This window comes from Fundulus heteroclitus, unplaced genomic scaffold (assembly GCF_011125445.2).
Source record: "Fundulus heteroclitus isolate FHET01 unplaced genomic scaffold, MU-UCD_Fhet_4.1 scaffold_90, whole genome shotgun sequence".
Classification (NCBI taxonomy): Eukaryota; Metazoa; Chordata; class Actinopteri; order Cyprinodontiformes; family Fundulidae; genus Fundulus; species Fundulus heteroclitus.
The window spans coordinates 817422-841548 of NW_023397362.1; the positions used below are offsets into that span (position 1 = coordinate 817422).

A 24127-nucleotide genomic window follows, 5' to 3' on the forward strand; every position below is an offset into this window, starting at 1 on the left:
CATGATTAAAACTTTTAATTCTTGGTCATACATAAAATATACCCTCTGCTGTCATTTCATCCTAAAGCTCAGCAGTAACAATAATAATCAAACATATATTACAACATATCTGTATTAAAAATCAAAGATTTGTATACATGTATACAGTCCGAACAATAAATAAGCACACGGAAACTGGAGGAGCAGCAGCTTTGTAAAACAAGTAGAATCAAACATGTTTCCTGCTTGATGCGCTCTGGCAACGTAACATCTCGTCAGGGGGTCGGTTCTCATTTCCGCCTCCGATCAAGAAGGGAACAGAAAGTTTCAGATACATGTTCTGCAGGAGAACCCGTCAAACTTATACATTCCCTGTTAACGCTCTGAAAGTATGAGCCATAAACTCTGAATTCCCCTATTGTCACTGAGGCTAATTTTACACCTTAAACTTCTGTCCTAATTACACACAGAATATTGGCTGCATTTGACTTATGATTAAACAGCACGTTACATTTCTTACCTCCTCGTTTAATGTAACTGTATGAATATACATAACGTAAATAATGCAGAAAACCATTTTTTTACATTGTAAAATACTGCAAAAAAAAATGCAGCCGTATTTGGATATGACCTGCAAGCACAGACTGCAAGAGAAAAAAAAAAAAAAAAAACAGAAAACATTGAACTGGCCCTTTAAATGGGAACTAGCTCAGGAGGTGAAGCAGCAAATGTATGTTACGAGCTGGTAAATGGTTCAAGGGTGGATGCATCCGATGAATGCGGTATGGCACATAGGAGATGATGCCTGGGTGAACGTCTGAAGGTTCGGGGTCGGCGTCCGTCGCACGCCGATGACCCCGTCGTTATGCAGGTAGAAAGGTTGCATCGAAAAAAGAGGAGACGAAGTCCTGGAGCTGGATTGTTTACACGTCGGGTTAAAGATTAGGAGCAACCTAAATAAAATCACAGATGAACTTATCACAGGAGGAGCTTGCCTGATTTTTAGTGTCTGCATAACAAAGGTAGGTCAGCACTTCTGGACACATTCTCTGACTGTAGCACACAAAAGAAACTCATTCTTCCCATTCTTAATCGCACCTGTTTATTATTCTTACACGGGGGGGGGGGGGGATCTGAATGCAACAGAAATGGTTTAAAGTCACTGAACAGGATGTAGATGGTGGCAGTGATTCCTGGGTCTGGGACCAGTGTCATTACCTTCTCCCTTCACCACCAATAATATTTAAAGATTTCTTGATTGCTAGAAATCAGCTAGAAGCTGTGGCATGAGCGCAGATGATTTTTCAGCACTTCAGCTAAAGAACAAGTCTTTCTTTATTCCTCTGACCCTCAGAAGACTCTGCAGGAGGTTCTCTCCCCCCGCCCCCCCACCCCGCCCTCTTTTTGTGCAGTTGGTTTCAGTTCTCAGAGGATTACCAGAGCAGAAAGGCGCTATAAACAAAACATTGTTGGTGTTATAAGGCAACAACGGGCAGACAATGGGCACAAAGAGGCCAGTAAGCTCCAAACACAAACATTCAAAGGTGCTTTGTGTGTCGTGTCCCGGGTCCTGAGCTCGGCCCCGTCTGAAGGCTAAAAGGTCGTCCCGTCGCAGATGATGTTCTGGCCACGTCCAGGGAACAGCTCCATCTGCCAGTATCGAGGGTCCGCGTACACTGGACGGGTCGACAACCGAGAGAGAGAGAGAGAGAGACTGGATCAAAATCTGCAGAAATGTTTTAGTTGAAATCTGCTTAGCAGGAATTCAGAGGCTGATCTTTCTATGCTGTTATGTAGAAAGAAAGGTTTTCAGGCCGTAACCTAATCTAATCCTTAACACAGAGCTAGCTTGGTTTTGTTGTCTAAAAGGAGTTTAAATGTGCAGCTGCAGCAGAAGTTACCCATGTCTCCGGGCGAAAGCCAGAGGTTGAAGGAGCTGCAGTGTTTCTGGCACCGCTGAACAGGCACAACTCGAACCGATGGCAGCCCCTCTCCCACCACCAGCCAACCCAGCACCCGGACCCCCTGAAAGATCAGCAACAGACAGCACTGTAGTATCAGGGTTGGGGGGGTGCAGCCTTAAATTTTATTTTTCATCAAAAACAAACACAAAATACGAAGAATGTCCACACAAATTTGTTGATGTCATTTGTTGACTCTGACTCTGTCCTGGACTCAGGCGTTTCTCTACCTGTAACTATATTTTGTCTATACTGACGGTTATGTGAACAAACGCACCGTTCTGATGTCACTTTTGGAAAAGTCAATAGAATAGAAATACTTGTTATTGTTCCACAGTGGGGAAATACAAAGTGAAAAGCAACTGGAAGCACACAGATACATACAACAGTAAAACATATCAGTAAAACAAAAAAAAAAGGATAAGAGACTTACAGTAATTATACTCCCTGTACAGTAATTACTGAGGGTGCTCATAATTTAGATTAATTAGTTAATCTAAATTTGATTGATCTTATCGATCGACTAAAGGCTAATTGATAAGCGGCCATTTTCTTAAAATTCATAGTTTCTCTTGTATCAAGAGGGTCTTTCCATATCATGGAGGGATTTTTTTTTTCTTTTACAATATGCTGAATTTTACAACAATATTTTAACAGATGGATGTAGCTACGCCGACCTTCACACAGCTCCACACATCCATCTGGCAAGAGTCAGGTTAACTTGAGTGTTTATATTTAAAAACAGAACTGCATAAATAGCATTTTTGCATCCTTATTGTCATTTAACTTGAATATTAATCCCACATCGGACTCTGTTTAGACCACTGAGCTATATAATATTATATAGCTCAGTGGTTTAGACCGCTTCATGTTGCGTCTGCCATGACTATCTTGCTCCACTTTAGAATGATCAGCAGCGCCCTCTTGTGGATGGCGACCGTACTACAAGGCTGAAAGAAGGTCCGTCTAAGCCAGGGGTCGGCAACCCGCTGCTCCAGAGCCGCTTTGAACCCTCTGATGCGGCTCAGCTTTTGAAAATAATTAATGAGTATTTAATTAAAATGTATTTTATTTTAGTTTGTTCAATTTTAAAATGTAATTCTATGAAGATTATGGCGATCTTGTAACATCTAAAATATTTAAATATTTAAACAGCGGTTCCCAAACGTTTTTAGCCATGCATCCCCTTCAGCGTCCTAACTGGGTGGACGCAAAAAAATAATAATAATCTGTTGCAGTTACAACACAACCATCATAACAAAGGTTATGTAAATAAAAGTAGAACATAATTTGAATTAAATTGCAATAAAGTTACACACAACATCCACAACAGAATCCTGAGGATTTTCAGGGGCCAGAGAAAGAAAGAGGCGCTCAGATCGGCCACGCCCCCACAACCTGACACGTCTCTGAAGCAGCCATCCAGGGGGATTCATGGACTAAACTCTGATGACCTACCTGTGTGTGTTCTAAGTTTGTTTATTTCATGTACCAGCTTCTAAATCTGAGTCTGACTCACAATTAATGCCGCAAAATACAGACACAAAGACATTTAATTTGATCTGCGTCGGATGACGAGAAAGAGAGCGAGAGAACATTTTTTGGTAGAGAAGCACAGAGTAACAATAACAGAGTGCTACATAAAGATGTTATTAATCAGAGAAATAAAAAGTTATTTCCTGATTGTTTCACAGCAGGTAGACACGCCCATAATTAGACACCTCAGCTCCCCGTAGCCCCACCACCTGTTGCTCTTTTTTTCAGAGTTAAAAATGTTTTGTTGCATGCAGAAATGTTACTTCATTTTCTCTGCAGTTGTTCACTCATGTGTAACACAGTATAGTTTGTTTATACATAGCAGAAAGGCAAAAAATTTGTTATATGCAGTGTTATTTCATTTAAAATTTCAAAAGGGTTTTGTGGCTCCCAGTGTTTTCTTTACTGTGTGAAACGGGTCCAAATGGCTCTCTGAGTGGTAAAGGTTGCCGACCCCTGGTCTAAGCAGACGTTATCAGTTAATTGGATGAAAAAAAAAAAATTTAATTAACCATTAATTGAAAATTAATCGCAAGTCGATTACTTGTTTGCAGCCCTAGTAATAATAGATATTAAAAGACAGCTTACTTAAAAGAAATGTGTGACTGTATAGGGTGTTTCAAAAAAATGTGCAAGCGTGTACTGGTTTGTATGTTTATGCAACAGAAGAAAAAAAACTGCAGGAATGTAAACACCTATTGAGCTTATTGGGAGTAGTGATGGTAATAAAGTCTAACAGCTTCTAGAAGGAAGGACCAGTCATAACGTCCCTAGGATACGACACGCTTTGCATTTGCAGTGTATAAATAGGGAGTGGGAGTACATGTGGGAGTACATAAGTCTGTCGTCTTCCCACTCCTTTTCAAGCTAGATGCGTTTGTTTATGTATATATTATTTAAAAAAAATTAAAAAATTAAAAAATAGGGACACTGCATGTGTATTTATTGCACATATTTGTGTAAGTATATATCATTTTTGGTTCCTTTTTTACCCAGTACGGGGTAGAACATGCATTTATCTCCCCCCGCCCTTCTTATTTTATATGCCTCGAAATAAAGCAATGAATCAATTTATAAATGTTCATTAAGGTTTTAATCTGCACTTTTTAGACCATTGCTCTATGTCCTCACATTTGTGTTTTTTTCCCTCATCATTTCCCTTCAGTAACAGTAATTCTCGTTAAATTCTTCACTCAGAGTCGAGAGAGTCTGACAGGTGGGCCTAGATGCACTTGCCTTGCTCTGAGAGTTTGTGCTATGGATGACCAGGCATCGCTGCAGGATGGTCCCGGCGCTGTCCAGCAGGGGGCAGAGCTCCGCCTTGGGGAACAGCCATCTCAGCACCTTTTCTCTGGTTCCAGAACTGAACCTCCTGCAGGTGGAAAGGCATTCAACTCAGCTTATGGACTATATGCTTCTTTTTTTTTTTTTTTATAAAAGTTGAACATCTGTGTTCCTCTAGGAAAAGGGTCAGCAACCTTTACAACCCGCAGAGCCATTTCTCCCCTCGGTCCAGCTAAAAGGGCTAAAATTTTGTTTAGAGCCACAAAAGTTACACCTCTCTTTGAAACAAGAGCTTGTTTTTTTTTAGTATACTATAGGACATTTGTTTACATTTGTACAAGATCAACAGTTATTATTAAACCAACAGTATTTTTATGTTTAGGTTTAATGCATTTTCTTCAATTTGACATTTGATTTCAATAGCAAATGGCATCAAAGTTATGAAAAAGCAAGTTGTTTGCAACCTATTGACAAAAAGATACTTCATTTAGCTATAGTAAAATATTCCACACACCATTAGTTTCTTTCTTTCTGGAAATGTTATATTGCAGAACAATATGCAATTTTAAATTACCTTTACATTTAGAAACATTGACCAACTTTTTCCCTTTGCATTTTTGGTCAAAATTTTTAAGGAGTAAAGAGCCACAGGTTGCAGACCCCTGCTTTAGGATATGTCCTGAGTTTATGTGTGAAAATGGCTTGTCTGGGTCTGTGGTACAACGTGGGCATTGAGAGTAAATGTGTTTTCCACAGGATGCATCACCTCCTGCAACAATACTCCAAAGATCAATGACTAAAATAACAGCAGGAGCTGCAAAGAGCCATAGCTCCAGTGAAAAACTAGCTGTGCATTTAAAAAAAATCTGGCTTTTTTTGCCACGTAGGGGACACAGCATACAGGTGGAGGAAAGTGCCCTGGTAAGGTGAGAACAAAATTAAACTTTTTAGCTAACATGTAAGATGCTAGCAGGAACCTAAAGCTGTACATACTGCTAACTACACTATCCCAGTGTTGGACATGGTGGTGACAGGATCATGCTTTGTGGATGCTTTTCTTCATTAGGAACCAGGAAACGCAGAGTTGATGGGAAGAAGGGTGAAGCTAAACAAATCACAATCCAGGAGCCTGTTACAGGCTGCAAAAGTCTTCAGATTGAGGCTAAGCCCCGCCTCTCACATGACGATGACCCTAAACACACAGCCGGACCTAAAACGGTAGAGTTTGAATGAAAGCATGTCCGTGTGTTAGAATGGCTGAGATTCATACCAGAGCAGGGTGAAGTTTGCAGGTCCCTGAGGGAGGCCGAGGTTGTCGTTGTGCACGCCGTCGTCCTCCTCCAGCAGAATGGACATGGAGCCTGAATGGGCCAAGTAGAGCTCCTCCAGCTGCTGCCGCTGGATGCTGAGGGACTCCCCGCCCTGCAGGGAACAGCGGTGAAGAAAACGGTTCACTTTTAGAAAAAAAAAAAGGTCTAATGGGTATTATTGCTGCTCCTCGTTTTAGTTTAACTAATTGCGATCACTGTGCAATTTAGAAAAAGCTGGATTTTAAAAAGCCAGACACATTCATCCCATGAAATCATCCAGATTTGCACTAATGTATTGTATGTGTTTTTATGTGTTTTTTAATGTGTGCACTTTTATGGAGTTGCTCTCCAAATCTCACTGTACTGTGTACAATGACAATAAAGGCTTTCAATCAATTCAATCAATTCAATTCAATCAATTCAATCAAAACACGAAGTAAATGTGTCAGACTGTAATAACCGTAAAAATGACCACAGGTATGGAACGCATCATAATGCAACGTTGTGTTTATAGTAAACTACGGATACAATAACCTGTTTCTTGATTTTGTCAGAATTTTTTTTAAAAAATCACAAGATCATTTAGTAAGTTGGGGAAAATATTTCCAGATTAAAGTTCCTCCTTCTAGCTCTGTTTAAAAATAACTTTAATAGCAATCCAAATATCCAAAAGCAACACCATTCGACCCGTCAGGCGGCTACTCTTGATCCAACGGAGCTCTGACCTTCAGCAGCACCAGCTGGGGCCCCCGTCGCAGAGTCACCGTCCCCCTGAGGGTCTCGGGGACTTCCAGCACCGAGGAGATCTCTGCGCAGCCGGAACAGTTCACCAGACTCTGCCTGAGAGAACCAGCGCTCCACCACTCATGAAAACCTGCCCAACAAACACAACACACGACCAAACATCAGCGTTTCTGACATTAAAAACCGCCCAGACCTCTGAAACTACCAGCCACTTTAGTTGAACTAAGTATTTTAAGCTCATGATTGTTTTTCATTAAACTAAAAGCAATCTATACATCAGCCTATTGGTCAACATTTCTTTCTTACCTCTTGAATATGTATGTATTTTTTTTCATAAATAAAAACATGAAGATCACTTTAGGTACATCTAAAAAATGCTACTTTCTTCCTGCCTGCCAGGATGCCTTTAAGCAGATTTTCTGTAAAACCTCATTAAAATCTGAGATCTAGCTCCATTTCATGTCAGTGGATCTAATATATATTAAAAAAAAAATAAAACTAGCAGAAATCCTCCTATAATGAGAAGCAGTTATTATAAAATGCACCAAGATACCAACAGATATTTGTACCAAGTTAAGATCTGCTTCGCTACAAGGCCCTCTGGGAGTTTGCCTTTTGTTAGAGTCACAACGCCTCTCACCTTGCAGGTTGTACTTCTTGGCAATAGGAAGGGAGAGCAGGCGGACGTGGCTGAGGGGCGACGACCAGTTGCAACAGCCCAGATTCACCAGTCCCAGCTGGGGGGAGCTCTGCGGGTAGGTGAAGGCCAGCACCACCACCAGCAGGAAGCCCACAGCCACCAGAAACTGCACAAAAGACAAAGACGTTAGTAAAAGCCTGCAGTGAGAGCAGACGGCACAGACGCGTTCCGTTAGCTACGGGGGGGTTTTTCACCTTAATGGTGGCTCTAAGAATGGGGAACTGTGGGGGCTCCGTTCTGGGCTCGTTGGTCTCCAGGACCTGCTTGATGAACCTCTCGATCTCCCTCTCCGACATGCCGTAGCGGTAGCCCGACTGGCGCAGGATGTCGATGCTCTCGGACAGCTTGTCGTAGATGCACGGCTCGCTCGTCGTCGTCCCCATGGTGACAGCGGCTTTGAGGTCACACACGCGCGCGTCTTCAGCTGGCGCAGGGAACCGGGATCATGGCGTCGCCTCACCTGTTCAGAAACTGAGGAGATTGCCTATCAACCATAGCTGGGCTCCACTTGCTCGTAATCCTTCGCTTTCATTCCTGCAGCGAAAGTATTAATAACTAACCCTTTGTCTAACATGGATAATCGAACATTTTAAAAACAACCTTATCACCTGTCTGATTCTGTTCAGGCATGACTGGTTTACTTATGGTCCATTTCAAGTTTAAGTCAGGACTTTGACTAGGCCACTCCAGCCCATTTGATAATTGGCACGATGTTCATTTTTCTGAAATCCTGTGTTCATTTTACACCAAATGTTTCAAAAAGCTCCCCTTTAGCTTGTCAGGCTACAGAATATTTCCCAGAAAGCTTTGGGGGACCATCAAGATGTTTGTTGACAAATGTGAGACGGGCCTTTGGGTTCTTTTTTATTTCCCCACTTGGAATTTGCCCGTTAATGCGATTTATTTTCCAGCTGCTTTCTTATTTTTTAATCATTAATGCTTAACTTAAACAAAAGTGAAGCTTGTAGGATTTTTAGTTATTTTAAGAGGTCACGCCACAGGATCTTAATTAGATTTAAGTCTGGCAATGATTATCTCACTTTTTTTTTTACCAACTCATTCATAGGTGAACTGGATGACCAGCAAAATACAATAAAATCATGCCAGGAAAGAAATAAAAAAAAATAATGAAAATGCAAATCCAACACACCACATTAAAATGAACGCACAGACACGAGCTGATCTCATTTGCTCAACACTCCCTGTGGACATCGACTGTTCCATAATGTCGGTGACGGGGAAGGAAAACGCTCACAGGCTGTCATTTTTCACAGGTCGCCGGCTTTAAACGTGGATCCATTGATCCACCCCGGGTAGTTCAACTCGTCCAACTTCATTTACAGAGACGCATTACGCCTTTCATCTCCTGACTTTCAAATGCTGTGTTAAAAGCGAGGTATCCAGCTGAACAACCAGACAGAGACGTGAGCTAAGTGAAAAGCAACCAGGATGCATAACAAGATGCATAACTTGTACAAAAGCTTTTTTTTTTAAACACATTCAAATGTCAAAAAAAGGGGATAATATTCAAAGACTCTTTATTGTCACAGTGTGTAACCTTAGTGAAATTTATTTTTGGCCACTCCGGCTAAGAGTACACATTAAAAAGACAAAAAAACAAACAAACAGGCAATGAACAAGGGTTACAGTGATTCCAAAAAAAAGTTGAAAAACAGAACAAATGGACTATTTTCAGAAGTTTGAAGACGTTTCGCTTCCCATCCAGAATACTTTCGAAACGTCTTCAAACTTCGGAAAAACGTCCAGTTGTTTTGTTTTTTAACTTTTTTTTGTAATGATCATGACCTGAATGACTGAGAATCTTCACCAGCTTAAGGGTTACAGTGTTTTTTTCCCCGCTATAGCGTTCAAAAGATTAAAAAGATGAAGATTCAAACATTTGTATGAACTACTTGTCCTTCATGAGTCACAGATAACAAATAATGAGGTAATAAGGTGATTTTGAGTAATACTGATTTGAGGCTTCATTTACAGAAATGCACATTTAGATATCCTGAGATAATAGTGTGCAAGTAGGCAATAAGATTAGACTTAATGTATGATGGGCTAGGAAAATATACATTTTATAATTACTGGGGCTCTTAAATAAGCTGTTACTGTGTTTTTTTTATTTATATTTTATTAGCAGAGATGTCAGACCTCTATGGATTAGCAACATAGTCCCACACAGGGACGCTCTAGCTGGGATCCAGAGGTGAACTTTGACGCTTTGTCTTGACTAGAGTCTGACTGGAGACTTGACTCTGACTTGGATACCAATGATTTGTGACCTGTTTGGACTTTAGCACTTTCACGTGAAATGACTTGACGCTCTCATTAAAGTCAAATATCTACCAAACAAAATAATAATAATAATAATAATAATAATAATAGAAAAAAAAATAAAAAATAAAAATGTGCTTCCTCTTGTCGTTAACCTCTCAGAAATAACTTATATTGACTTGAAATTTAAACCACAGGACTCTTGGTACTCTTGACCTGAGACCTGTGACCTGGGAGGCGATGACCCACCTCTGCTGGGATCTGGCCTCCCCTATGTTGACGTGTTATTGTCAATAAAACCAACCCGCTCAGAAAAATGACTGCGGGGCGTTTATAACCAGATATACATGTTTTTTTTTTGTTTGTTTTTGTTTGTTTTTTCTCATTAAGGCTCATAAAAACCGGAAACACACCGAGTAGAGCTCAATTTATACAAAAACTTGGAGCAGAACAGCTTTATCTTCTAATTGTGTAATGAAAAACGGGAACCTGTGAGCGATAGTTACATGATAAAAAAAAAAAAAGCGAAATCTGGGTAAACATGATAACACAATGTTCCTCAACGCCGTTGATCACTAAAGTCTCGCTGTGTGAGCTTGTTTGGTAGAAATAATCCAAACCCCGAGCAGCAGCGGTCTTTGGCCGAAAATACCTGACAGCTTAGCTCCTCGGATAGCAACATCTCATTCTAAGTCCAACACACAACCAAATATTCTCACCTCACTGTGAGATGCGCCGCCGTGGTAAAAACGTTCCCATTTCTTACGCTGTTCCCAGAAACAAGTCTTGTTTTTAAGGAAAAGAGATGACAGGTCGTTAGTCAGACCGTAGACATGGCTGCACACTGCAGGCCGGTGAAGTTGGCCTCGGATTTGTCACTTCCGGCCTCAGCCATCGACAATCTGCACACACCCCTCACGCGCTCCAATGACTCTGCTCGTGATTTCGCAGCTTTTCACGGCATTTTACGGCAGCTGGGAGATCTTGTATCTTCAATGCCTAGTGCGTTAAAACACAAAATGTAACAAATACAGACATGCGTCATCATCTTATTCTGAATGCATTTCTCCAAAAGGAGTCTGTGAGCTGCATTCTTCTTGTTCACCGCCACCAGTGACCTGTTTAGGATTCAAGATGCCCTTTTCAGTTTCTCCTGTTTTAGCAGAAAATTACCCGTAACGTAAATCATCATACTACAGAATGTCAAGTGTTTTATATATATATATATATATATATATATATATATATATATATATATATATATATATATATATATATATATATAATGATAATGCATTTTTATATAACATTCAGGATGAAAAGTTTTAGGACATTTCTGTCAAGTATAAAAGATAAATGTAAAATGTAAATATAAATGTAAATATAAAAGATAATTTAAGATACTTTAAAGAAACTGATATCAACAGAAAAGTGAGTGGAGGGAAATAGATATTACAAATATTTTCAAATTGAATTAGTCACAAAAGGTATGTATCTCTATCTATCTATCTATCTATCTATCTATCTATCTATCTATCTATATATATATATATATATATATATATATATATATATATATATATATATATATATATATATATATATACACACACAAAAACTGCTCTCTCGCCCACCCCTCATACTACTGAGCAGGGTGGGTGGCCAGAGGCCTGGGAGCTTGAGGGTACTTCTTAGGATCTAGATTGTGCTCTTCTGAACTGAGGTGTCTGAAGTTTCTCCAGGTATCTGGAGTTAGAGCCCCAAGTGCTCTGATGACCACGGGCACTACTTTCTTGTAGTTCCCTGTTCTTCCCTGAGCCCTTGGTATTTCTCTAGTTTCTTGTGCTCATTTTTCCTGATGTTTCCGTTTCTCTCTCTCTCTCTCTCTCTCTCTCTCTCTCTCTCTCTCTCTCTCTTCTATCTCATCCTCTCATCTCGCTCCGCGCTCCTCTCTCTCTGTCTTCTCCGATAGAGATGATAGATATTATTAGATATATTATTATATAATAAGATAAGAGATGTAATATGTACCCAAAACTGCATTCCACTAGTTGCCACCTTTCCTACGTAAAACCAAATAAAAACAGTCCTGATAACGAATTATGTTTGGAAATTATGCTTTTCTGTACTTTATAAAAAAAAGTTTCATAAACGTTTCATTGTAGCCAATCAAATACCGTGAAAGCTTTTCATACCGCCCTGAACGGAACCAAAACAATTCTTCTCGGCCAATGAGAACACGGACAATCCGCCGGAAGTCCCGCCTACTTTTCCCGTTCATTGTGCAACTGTTTAAGAGCGAGCATCAAACAACGTCAAGTTGCAAACAGTTACAACGCAGCTCAACGGTGGAGAGGTGGAAGCAGCAAAATAAAAAGATTGCTGCTGTGCGTCACCAAATTGAGTGGAAAGATTAAAAAAAATGTTTAACTTCATATATATTCTAACAATTATCATTTATTATTTATTGATGATCTTCTTAATGAGGCAGGCATGACTTGGTTCTTCCAAAGTGAGGCGAGATGCTCCTCCGCTTGTTGCTGGGCACTGCCGGTCAGCTGACTGGCTTAGAAATTTAAAAAAAAATCACATGGACACTCACGGTATGGAAACTAGGGGGAACACCAACAATCCTCTAAATCTACAGCTGACAAGCTTATTTGTTAAATTAGTGGATAGCAATTAACCAGCTAATCACAGATTTTTAGCTTTAGTTGGTGCTTATTCTTTATTTTAGCTTCAACTAATGTATCAAGATAACATTTTAAAAATGTTGCAGATAAAAAATAGGTATAAAATTATATAGAATTCTAATATAATATAATGGGAATAAACCTCGCTTTTTTTGTTTAAATAAAGACACTTAGATAACTGTACATTTTTGCTTTTAAGTTTTATGTATAAGCAGTTTAAACTGTGATTTCTATGCTCCCCTCAAGGTTATCATAGTTTCAGAGTCTCATACTGGCTCATACCCTTTCTCATCATCTGTATTTAGCTGTTTAGGTTAGCATCTTGGATGAAAAATAAAATGCTCTTATCTCAGAAGGACACTAAATTGTTGCAATTATATGTGTCATCCTGATATATATATATATATATATATATATATATATATATATATATATATATATATATATATATATATATATATATATATATATATATATACATATTAAATATTCATTAACCTGCAGGCTCAGTTGCTGTTTTGCAATGTAACCCCAGAAGTCCGTGACCCATAATAATCAGTAGTTTCATCATAATAAAGTATTGAAGATGTGCTGTGTTGGACAATGGTGTGGAGTTTATTGTGTTACTTTGTTTGTGAAATTGTCCTGTCTAAAAGATTCAAAGCATCAGAGAGCCAGCCTTTGTCAATTAATGAATCTTATATTTTCAAAGTGCTTTAACATATCATAAGGTAACCATAGTGCTGCAAAACTGAATTAAAGCACAGCATTATAAAACCATCATATTAAAAGCAATAAGCAATAACAACAAAATAAAATAAACAACAAAGGGCAAAATACTGCGCAAATTTCAACCTATTGGTAGTGCTCTATGGAGTTAAAAGCCAGTGATAAAAGAAAAGTTCATAAAAGAGATTTGAATTAAAATAATTTTTTATTTATTTTTTGTAGCAGATTTGTCGCCTCTTTTGTTTTGAAAGTCCCCACCGGAAGCTGATCCTGTTACGTCGTTTTGACGTTGACCCATTCCATCTCGACCTGTGTTTATAAAAGTGACAGGCAGTCGGACGAAAACCCAAACTTTACTCGCGTTTATCCTCTGTTTTCTACTTTTTTTCATCAGTTTTATCTGACGGGAACCTGCTTGTTGAACAAACTCGCATCATTACATCCTCGGTGTCCCGGTTGCGGCCAACGTGCTGGTGTGGACGGAGGTTTAGCGAAGCTTTTAAGGTAAAGTCAGTCCCGCCGACCCGATGCTCTCCTCGGGCAGGACCGTCTCCTCCCGGCTGCTGAGGCCGGCCTCGTGGCTTCCTTTCCGCCTGTGTCCTGAGCGGACGGCCGTCAGCTCCATGCCGAAAGGTAACAGCAGCCAGGAGCAAACTGGCCTCTTTACTCTGACTCAAGCAGCTAGCATTAAGCTAATCCTAAAGTGACGCAGTTTATCATGGGGATACAGGGAAACTTTACAACACCTGTGATGTAACCATCATGCAACGGTGCAGAGGCAATTACACAAATAAGCTTACTCGTTTTAGTTGCTGTAAATAAATCTAAAAAGCTGAATTATGAAACTACGTTTATGTATATGAGGGTCAATACATTGTTTGAATTGGTTTTAATTTAGTAAATTTAAATATCTGAAAAATGTCTCTGTTATTTGTACTTTATTTACACATTTGGTCTAATGGCCTAAATAAGTGAAACATGGAGCTACATTTTTTCCTTAATCTAAGAATTAAGGACTCTACAATTCCATGATATTTGCACTATATATATATATATATATATATATATATATATATATATATATATATATATATATATATATTGAGCAAGTCAATCTAATTATAATTATGGTCTTTTGCTTAAAATGCAAATATTTGTGTGTTTTTGGTGCATAAGTTGTTTGGTGACTTAAAAGAAGATTGCAGTTTTGCTAATGACATAAACACAAGCTGATTCAAATAGTGCCGTTTTTCTTTCTTTCTTTCTTTCTTTCTTTCTTTCTTTCTTTCTTTCTTTCTTTCTTTCTTTCTTTCTTTCTTTCTTTCTTTATTTATTTATTTATTTATTTATTTATTTTAGATAAGTACAGTCATGACAAATAAGGGAATAATAAGCAAAACAAAAGCTTAATTAAGGGATGCGCTGTAAAAGCTTGACAGTACATGCTTCCTGGTTTTATAAAGTCAGCTGATGAATAAGTCAATGTCCGTTCTGAGCTGGACTCCATCTCTGGTTAAACACTCGGTTTTATTCTTCCATTCAAAGTAGATTTCTCTATGTAAATATCTTAAAAAGAACTGATCCTCGGTCAGCCAATGAAACAGTTTTTATTTCATTAGTCACCCTTATTAAAATTGTTAGTAGTTATGAAAAGCTTGGATACTTATGTGAAAACTCGTTAATTCCTGTGACGTGCAGAAACGATCTGAAACTCATATAAAATGACATTATCTCAGACGTTTTGGCAGTAAGCTTGAAACATTGTGTGTACTTTGTGTTTTGCACTGAAGAGCTGATCAAGAAGCATGAACTGGAGAAAGATGAGCTGCGACCCCTCTACATGGACTTCCAGGCGACCACACCTATGGTAAGTCGTGATAAATAGTTTTGCTTTGTAGGAAATGTTAGTTGTTCGCCTTTGCAGCACATCCACCACAACACTTTTGGCTTTATCAAGGATTATGTCTCTCACACGGTCCTGGTGTTTTTGCCCTTTTTTTTTTTATGGTCTCTTTAGGACCCTCGTGTGCTGGATGCAATGTTGCCGTACCACGTGAATTACTACGGCAACCCCCACTCCAGGACTCACGCCTATGGTTGGGAGAGCGAGACGGCCATGGAGACGGCCAGGAAGGTATAAAGACTTTAACTCAAGTAGAAAAAACTTTCATCATGAAAAAAAAACATTTCAGTATGAGCTCCTCCACCTTAGTTCTGTGGCTGATCTTTACTTATAGCAGTGTTTCCCCTACCATTCAACAAGGGGGGGCCCCGCACCTCCCCAAAAAGGTCAGGGCATGTAATAAATTATTATACTAGATGGACCCCATGAGTAGATCAGAAACAGATCCCAATTGTAATAAATTAAAAACTGAATAAAGTCACGCTCAAAAATATTATAAACTCTGGCAGATCTAGATTTTAAAGCGATTTTCATTCAATCAAGAAGTAGGAAGGTAGACTGGCAGGTAGCCTTTAAAAAAAATAACCATGTATAAATTTACACAATAGAGACAGAAACATAAATAAGAGGGACAGAAGATGGATGCTCATATAAAGCTGTATTTTGTGATATTAATGGAAAGCAGTTGGCTGTTGAAACTGCTTTTTATGTTGGAAGAGGTTCAAAAGCAACAGGTAAAACCACAGCTTTGAGAGAATTGTAAAGCAAAGAAAGTGGCAGAAGGAACAGGTTTGATAAAGTTATCAGCTACTAAAGCGTCTTGAGTTTGTCCCGGTCGGTATTTCTATTTTGTTGCAAGATTTGCTGTTCAGTTCAGGCTACAACAATCCTTTAACATGACATAACATTATTATACAGGAAAACAATATTATTAAGTTATTGTAAACAAAAGATAAGGCGTTTAAACCAAATGCCATGTTGTGATAAGTGCCACAGAAATACTGAAAGTTGTTACTGACTGCTTATTATTTTTTTTTGTCTTCTGAGCAGCAGGTGGCCGATCTTATCGGAGCCGATCCCAGAGAAATCATCTTTACCAGCGGAGCCACAGAGTCCAACAACATGGCCATCAAGGTCCCGTTTTTTATTTTGTTATTGTAACACACACAAACAATTTTAGCTCACATCTACAATCTAGTTTTGCTTTGAAAGTTAACAAAAATCCATATTTTTATCAGGTAATTGCTACAGCTTAAATGAGCTCACACTCGCTCGGTTGTTTTCTCTGTTATAGTTACAAACGGCTTGTATTCTGTATGTGTGGAAATAAATGATCATTAAACATGAGGAGATAAGATGAAAGCACAAGTAATATGAAAAGGTCCATAAAAATGAAGCCCTTATATTCTCCCTGCAGGGCGTGGCCAGGTTCTACAAGGCCAAGAAGCGTCATGTGATCACAACGCAGACCGAACATAAATGCGTTCTGGACTCGTGTCGCGTTCTGGAGGCTGAAGGATTCACCATCAGCTACCTGCCTGTCCAGAAGAATGGACTGCTGGACCTGGAGGTACACAGTACCAGAGTTCAGATGGACAACATATACACTGGCTCTCAAATGTGTACACCCATGTGAAAATGTTACAGTGATGATAATATATGACAGAAATTATTTTAAAACTCTTCCTATCCTGCATAATTCAGCCAAAAGACCAATAAAAATAATCGAAAACTGGGAAACAGACGAGACTAAAACTGGTGAGGGAGGCTGCCAGAAACGCGGAACAAGCTGCAGGGATTTCCAACAATCACTGTTTGTGTTTTTAAAAGAGACGACGATTTCCTGTATTCTCCATATTTCTGGACCAAGTAGTAGAGTTTAGGGCTGAACGATTTTGTAAAATAATCTAATTGCGATTTTTTATTTTTTATTTTTTTCTCTTAATATTGTGATTTAATGCGATTTTTATTTTTTATTTATTTTTTATTTTTTTTCCCAGTTTAATTTATCATGTGTTTCAAAATATATACAAAGAACAAATCAATTTGTTCCCTCACCATGTGGATTAGTTGCTAAAAGACCCACAGCATCTAAACTCGAAATAGTACTGATTGCGTTTCTGCCTACAATATATTTCAACCAAAATTGCAATTTTGACTTTTCTCCGCATTAACCACAAGCAACAAAAATGGCCTCTAAATAAAGATGTTTGTAAACAAGGACTATTTTAAATATGAACTTTCAATGTTTCTATTGATCAGAATATTATTCAAGAGAACAGCTTTTAATTTAATTAGACCTCAATCCTTGTTGAAGATAAAGTGCAAAGTCAAACCAACAAGCAAGTCTATGTATTAAACTGATTGACCAGTACTGAATGCTTTGTATGATTAAATAAACTCTAAAACAAGTAATAAAATTAGATTATCTCACTGCTGCAACTATCTTCCCCTCCATGTGGATGCAAACCCACTTCAAACATTTTACTGACACCTAATGGACGGGTCTAATTCCCTAATTGTTATATAGCCAAAAATTGCAGACCTCTGCGATTTGGAAATTGCGTTATTTTAAATCGCCATTATATTGAAAATGCGATTAATTGTTCAGCCCTAGTAGAGTTCAAAGCCAAAAGTGCTTTCTTCCAACATATGTGCGTGCTGGGCTAAACTTTCCTACAACTTAGTGGGAAATTATGATTTCAGTAACCAAACCTGAACTTTTGGGCTATAATGGAAAACACCTGGAGCAAAATGGTGATAAACATAACTGACCACATTACCCACCGTGACCATGGTGGTGGAAGAATTATGGTGTGGGGTTACTTTTCTTTTGATTCAACTCAGTTTCTTTTGTCAAGGTGGTTGAAGTTAGGACTTTTTTTTTTTATTGCTGGTCCATTTTGGCTCCAAGCCTTTGGGTCTCTGCTAGAAAGCTCAAGATGATGGAGGTGGTTTCATTTGAGCATCACAGTCAATCCAAGCAAACACCAACAACTGAAGGATTTCTCGAGAGAAATATCATTAAGACTTCAGATCTAAATCTGACCGTTCTGGTCCTCACAATCTGCTAGATCTGGAGAAGCTTTTTGAAGAGTTGATGCACATTTTTTTTTTAGTTTTCTTTAAAGATTGGTTTGTTTATTTAAATTGAATTATACTGGATTAATGTCCCATGTAAAAAGAAGCGTTTAACATGACGTTTTTCTACAACAGTTTAGCATTTCAACAGGGATGGGTAGACCTTTGATAGCTGCTGTAGCTCTCACTGTGTAACCTGTCTGTCTATCTCCAGTTACTGGAGGCCTCCATCGGCCCGGAAACCTCACTGGTGTCTGTGATGACCGTCAATAACGAGATTGGAGTCAAGCAGCCCATCAAGGAAATCGGTAGAGCTGGCAGCATTTAACAAATGCATGTTTTCAACTGCAGACTAAATCACCTAGCTGTGTAGCTTTGAGCCTAAATGGATATGTGACCAACGTTATTGGACCGATCGACGGTTCCACTTCCTGCTTTCAGGTCAGATTTGCCGATCTAAAGGCGTCTTCCTTCACACTGATGCTGCGCAGGCTGTTGGAAAGATTCCCATGAGTGTCACTGACTGGAAGATTGATCTGATGTCCATTAGCGGTCACAAGATCTACGGACCCAAAGGTTAGCGTCATTAACGTTAGTCTGTTAAAATGAGTGTCAACGTAATCTTAACAGCTCCGGGTCAGTTCACCCCTTCAGCAATGTCTGCCCCCATAGATTTACCTACACATCGCCATTCCCTGCCCACCTACTTCCACTTTAGTCCTTTAAACAAACCAGTTGGCATCTACACACTTAAACCACTACATGACAGGTATTCCTCTTGATCATTAGGGATTTTGAGGAATTATGGAGACAATCCTATAAATGTATAATTGCATGTGTTCAGTCTTTGTTGTTTATAAGTTAATGTTTTAATTCATTTTTAAGTGGTGTAAGAGCAGCATAGAGCGCTCTCTTGTGTCTATAGACTGTAACGTTTACTACTTGGTTCATGTTGTTTAGTATGATTTACCATTTAAAACTGATTATATAGGATCAGCCAAACTATGGAAAAAAAAAGAAGTGAGGCTTATACGGTAGTTAATTTTTGTTAATGTAATTTTATATTTTATTTTTCTGAAGACCCTTTTCACCTCAAGTCCATTTGTTGTGGTTCCTGTCTTTTTATTTCTGCCAGCTGACTGTTATAACATTATGACCCCTGAACAAACCAAGATAACTAGGTGACCTCCTGCTTTCCTTGCACTGAAATATAGAATAATTACATAAAATCTTTGGTTGTCTAAGCAGGTACAAAACGTTCCCATTTGGGTACTCAGAAAAAAAATTAATATCTGCTTGGTTGATATCTGGGTTGACCTACAAATAAACACTAAAAAGACTATTTCTGGCTCTATTTCATCCACTCTGGTTCAAAATCTGAAAATGCTGCTCTACCCTGAAATGGATCTACACTCAACAGAGTTTTTTTTTTTTTTTTTAGGATTTCTTTGGCATGCTGCCCATTTTAGATTTACACTCAGGCAGGTGGGGGGGAGTACAGAAACTGGTTCATCTACAGTGTTTCTGCACAAAGTATCACTGGCAGTATATTTGCTAAACCTGAAGAGATTCTTGTTAAGTTAGCGGCGCTTTACACGCTGACATGCATGCAGAGCAAGTTGGTGATGCGCGTGCATGTCTGCAGGTGTTGGCGCCCTGTACGTGCGCCGCAGGCCTCGGGTTCGTTTGGAGCCGCTGCAGAACGGGGGCGGGCAGGAGAGGGGTCTCCGCTCCGGCACGGTGCCCACCCCGCTGGCCGTTGGACTGGGCGCCGCCTGCAGCATCGCTCAGAAGGAGATGGAGGTAAAATCTGCATTTAAAAAAAAAAAAAAAAAAAAAAAAAGGTTTTCTGACGCCACCTGATGATTACCTAACGTTCGTTTGTGTTTGTAGTACGATGAACGGAGAGTGTCCATGCTGGCCAACCGTCTGGTGCAGAAGATCATGTCTGAGATTCCTGACGTTATCTTGAATGGAGACCCAGAACAACGCTACTCTGGTACTGAGGGAGTCATATTCTGCATTATTTATCCTCCCATCCTATCCTTACGCACATCTACCAGAGTTTGATCTCTTTGTTCTAAGCTTGAACCCAACTTTAACCTTATGCTCTAAAATTAAACCTCAAACCCCATATTCAACGAGTTTGAAGGAGGAGCATAAAAGTCAGTTTTAAACATTATGTTTTTTTTATTCATATGTGTGTGTGTGTGTCTGCAGGGTGCGTTAATCTTTCATTTGCCTACGTGGAAGGGGAAAGTCTGTTGATGGCCCTGAAGGATGTCGCGCTGTCATCTGGGAGGTCAGACCTTAATTTTTTTTAACGTTCAGCAGTTAAAATTTTTTTTTTTGTGTTTTTCACCTTTTTTTAAAAAGATGAATATGTGTGTTTGTATGAGTGCAGTGCGTGTACATCAGCCTCTCTAGAGCCATCGTACGTTCTCAGAGCCATCGGAGCAGACGAGGACCTTGCTCACTCTTCCATCAGGTACAAATACCAGAAACAATTGTGGTCTTTTTATTTTTTTTATTTTTAGTGGGGCGTTTGATTAATTTATCAACTGTACAAATGACGAAGCCTCTTCATTAGGGTATTTGATAAAACGGGCCCTCTTTATATCAAGGTATATAGAATGTCAAGTCATTCAATCTAATTAAATCCAGGACAGTATAATCACTTAAACAGATGCAGCATAAATGTTCAATCTGAACATGAGTGTGTGATTAAATTGGATTGAAAGAATTGGTTCTGTATATTTAGACAGAAGTAGGAGCTGTTGTTTTAATCTGTCAGGTAGGGGTGGACAATTATTCAATATCAATATATTTATTCAATAGAGGTGATATGACATTTCCAATATTTCAATATACATTACAGTCTATGATTACAGCATTTGTCACAGACTGATGTTCGTAGTTTTATGAATTTTTATTTTATTCTTTTTTTAAAGCAAATCTCTCTAAAATGTTGGAGTTTTATAAGCATGGCAAAATAAGTTTCTTCAGGCATCTGCTGTGGCCATTCTTTGCAGTCTTTCTGAGGCTTTTATTGTGTTTATATCGATGTCGTAATTATATCGTATCGACAGAAATTAAGAAATCTATGGTGATATAAGTTGAGTCCTTATGGTCCAGCGCTGCTGTCATGTAGGTCAAACTGTTTCCCATGAAAACATCATTGGATAGATTTTCTGGTTCCCTGTGTCGCAGGTTTGGTATTGGCAGGTTCACCACAGAAGAAGAAGTTGATTACACAGCAGAGAAATGCATTCAGCAGGTTCGCAGACTCAGAGAGATGAGGTGAGTACCGCTTACTTTTCACTTTGGTCTCCTAAGGGTCTCATGTTGCTCTTATTTTTTTTTTATAGTAACATTGATCAGTATAATTCTGGCCACCCTAACCCGGCTCTGTCCCTTCTCGTTGCCTGTTAGTCCGCTGTGGGAGATGGTTCAGGAAGGCATCGACCTGAAGAGCATCAAGTGGACGCAGCACTAAGTCCCCACGCATTTCTGCTCCGTAGTTGCCGAAAATGATTACGGTTCCTTAGAAACTCTTGGGATGGTCCAGCTTCTCCTCCTCTCTCTAAACAAACACGCACAAAACTTCCTGTCCGACTTGAAGTCCGTTTGTAGCTGTAGCTCTTCGTCTTTGTAAAAAAAAAAAAAAAAAAATACTGCCCGAGTTGGTCTCTCAGGAGATGTCAACCAGCAACGCACACCGCAGTCTCTGATGGTTGTATTCTATAAGGAGGCATTCACAAAGTGTGCAGCTTTATACCATCTCAGATGCAGCTTGAAAGCTGAGTCCAGAAAAATGCTACGGGAACCCAACAAATCCTGATAATTGATAAAACTATAAGGTAAAACGAACAGAATATGTCACGTGTGCCATTTTTGAGTAAGACTCACGGAGGGGAAACGACTATTATGTCGTTTAAATTAATTTGCAAAAGCAAAATTATCTTACCTGCTGTTGTGCATTTTTCACATTTATAACAATGTGCTAAAGTTAATATGCATCTAATCAGCTCACATGACCTGACACACCAAAGATTTGAACAAACTCATCTTGCAGTGTTTCATGCTGTATATGGATGCAGTCATACCTCTTTAGTATGTCTCTGTTTGGATCACATGTCAATCATCCAGGTGTCCACTCGGGTCTAAGGCTGGTTAAAAGCTTTTTATGGTAAAATTCAGCTCACTGATTCAACTTTGATCTTGTTAAAATGGGAACAGTGTCAGAAAAATGAATGGCCTTTTGATGACTTAAAAAAAAAAAGTGTACACCTACCATCAATTATGAGGAGTCTCACACACACGATGCTGCCATGTTTCACTGTTGGGGCGGTGCGTTCAGGGGGTGCCCATGATTAAATCATAAGGTGTCGATGGTTCGGATGATTTAAAAGGAAGTGATTTTGTTACATCTTTAAGCAGGCATTTGTATAGACGTTGAATTTAACAGTCTTTTTGTTTTTGATACAGAGAATGTTACGTGAAAATGCTACCTGGATGAGAAACGGTCCAATTCACTGGACAAAAAAAACAAAAGTTGAAACTGAAGAAAGCAGGTGTCAGTTTACCTCATCCTATTTTTATGATTCGCCTGAATTCAGAAAAGAAAACCCAGAAGGTTCTCTAAATCAACACATGGAAAGCAAAATAAAACCTCTCAATTATAGATTATTCCTTTTCTTTTTTTTTCTCAAGTCTTATGTTGCTGGGCTCCTCCAGCTCTTGTATTTCATCACAGTTTCTGCTGTCAAATGCTGTTACACAGTGCTCGTCAGTACCCAATAAAATCCCTTCTTTAAGGTTATGCAATCAGTATTTTCACCAATTTGTGTTTCTCTTTTTTTGGCATTGTATAATTAGACATCAGTGTTTAATGTTGGGGTTAGTTGAGGTTTATGTTAACTTTTTTTTTTTTTTTTTTATTAAAGTCAACCAAATACAATGTCTGTAAAAATTATGAGGCAGGTTGTGTTTTTGAGGATGAATATTATTTTATTATTTAAAAGTGAAGACACTGTGGTTGTACAGCACAGCAGTCTGATGAAGAGGATACTCAGGGTTATGCATGTTTTTCATTTTATAAAGAATCCTTCTTTGCATAGTCATCTCCAGAGGCTCTAGATGAGTCCCCAGAACCGAGCTGTTTTTTTTTTTTTTGTTTTTTTTTGTTTATCAGCTTGTTGAGCTTTAAGTCAACTGATGGCAGACGAGATCACGCGCCCCACAGCAGATTTACAGAAGATCTGACTCAAAAACTGAAGGACTTCAGCTTCCTCATGAAGTCTGTTGTGTCCCTTGTACACAGTTTCACAGTTGAAGAGGTTCCAACTTCCAACCCAGCTGATCCTTTTTCTGCATAACCTCAAAAAACAAACAAGTGTAACTTTGCCATTCAAATATAGAATTATCTTGTGTAATTTGTAAAATAAAATACAAAAAAAAATAACTTCTCAATAGGGTTTAGGCCAGTTGAGGAAGGAGGCCATGTCTTTCTTTTAATTTGAAGGCCTTTTCAGTCTAGCAACTTGCTTTGATGCATGTGATGCCACATTTTCCTGCATAAAAATCAGGGTCTTCCTGAAAGAGGGGACATTTTTTTCCTGTACTGCTGCTTTAAGCAAAAGCATTGGAGAATCTGGTAAGTTTGGGAGTTGATTTTTGAGTACAACTTCAACCTGAAAAGGTACAACTAGTCCAATTCCTGGGACAAAATATTACTTTAATAATGCCATCTCAAACCAGTACCCCACCTCCACCTTGCTGATGTTAGAGTTGATGTGGAGATCTGTGCCCGTTACTGATTGAGCTACGGACTCATCCACCCAGTCCATCAAGAGTCACCTCATCCACCCATAAAGCTTTTGAAAAACCTGTCTTCGGATTTCTCAATCAGCAGATTTCAGCCT

At 38.9% G+C, this 24127-nt stretch overlaps 2 protein-coding genes across 2 annotated transcripts; one reads left to right on the forward strand and one right to left on the reverse strand.

The window, feature by feature from the left end:
• On the reverse strand, positions 1 to 10697 carry cunh6orf89 (chromosome unknown C6orf89 homolog). The gene is made up of 8 exons (XM_021307961.2): positions 10517 to 10697; positions 7709 to 7985; positions 7455 to 7620; positions 6796 to 6944; positions 6031 to 6182; positions 4713 to 4848; positions 1881 to 2004; positions 1 to 1655 (listed from the first exon to the last, which is right to left on the reverse strand). Exons 2-8 carry the CDS (start codon positions 7895 to 7897, stop codon positions 1573 to 1575), a joined length of 999 nt encoding a protein of 332 aa, XP_021163636.1. The 5' UTR covers positions 7898 to 7985; positions 10517 to 10697; the 3' UTR covers positions 1 to 1572.
• A 2804-nt stretch (positions 10698 to 13501) lies between these two features.
• Positions 13502 to 23036, forward strand: nfs1 (NFS1 cysteine desulfurase). The gene is made up of 13 exons (XM_012881337.3): positions 13502 to 13852; positions 15010 to 15086; positions 15237 to 15353; positions 16173 to 16256; positions 16540 to 16692; positions 18418 to 18511; positions 18645 to 18779; positions 19849 to 20006; positions 20097 to 20202; positions 20424 to 20505; positions 20608 to 20691; positions 21414 to 21503; positions 21636 to 23036. The coding sequence occupies exons 1-13, from the start codon at positions 13747 to 13749 to the stop codon at positions 21697 to 21699; spliced, it is 1350 nt and encodes a 449-aa protein (XP_012736791.2). The 5' UTR covers positions 13502 to 13746; the 3' UTR covers positions 21700 to 23036.
• The last annotated feature ends 1091 nt before the right edge of the window (positions 23037 to 24127 follow it).

Coding starts and splice junctions, on each gene's coding strand:
- nfs1 (XM_012881337.3), top strand. CDS start 13,747: ATGCTCTCCTCGGGCAGGACCGTCTCCTCCCGGCTGCTGAGGCCGGCC. Junction 15,087..15,236: donor TCCAGGCGACCACACCTATG/GTAAGTCGTGAT, acceptor TGGTCTCTTTAG/GACCCTCGTGTGCTGGATGC. Junction 18,512..18,644: donor GCAGCCCATCAAGGAAATCG/GTAGAGCTGGCA, acceptor TCCTGCTTTCAG/GTCAGATTTGCCGATCTAAA.
- cunh6orf89 (XM_021307961.2), bottom strand. CDS start 7,897: ATGGGGACGACGACGAGCGAGCCGTGCATCTACGACAAGCTGTCCGAG. Junction 6,945..7,454: donor CAAGAAGTACAACCTGCAAG/GTGAGAGGCGTT, acceptor TTTGTTGGGCAG/GTTTTCATGAGTGGTGGAGC. Junction 1,656..1,880: donor GCTTTCGCCCGGAGACATGG/GTAACTTCTGCT, acceptor CGACCCGTCCAG/TGTACGCGGACCCTCGATAC.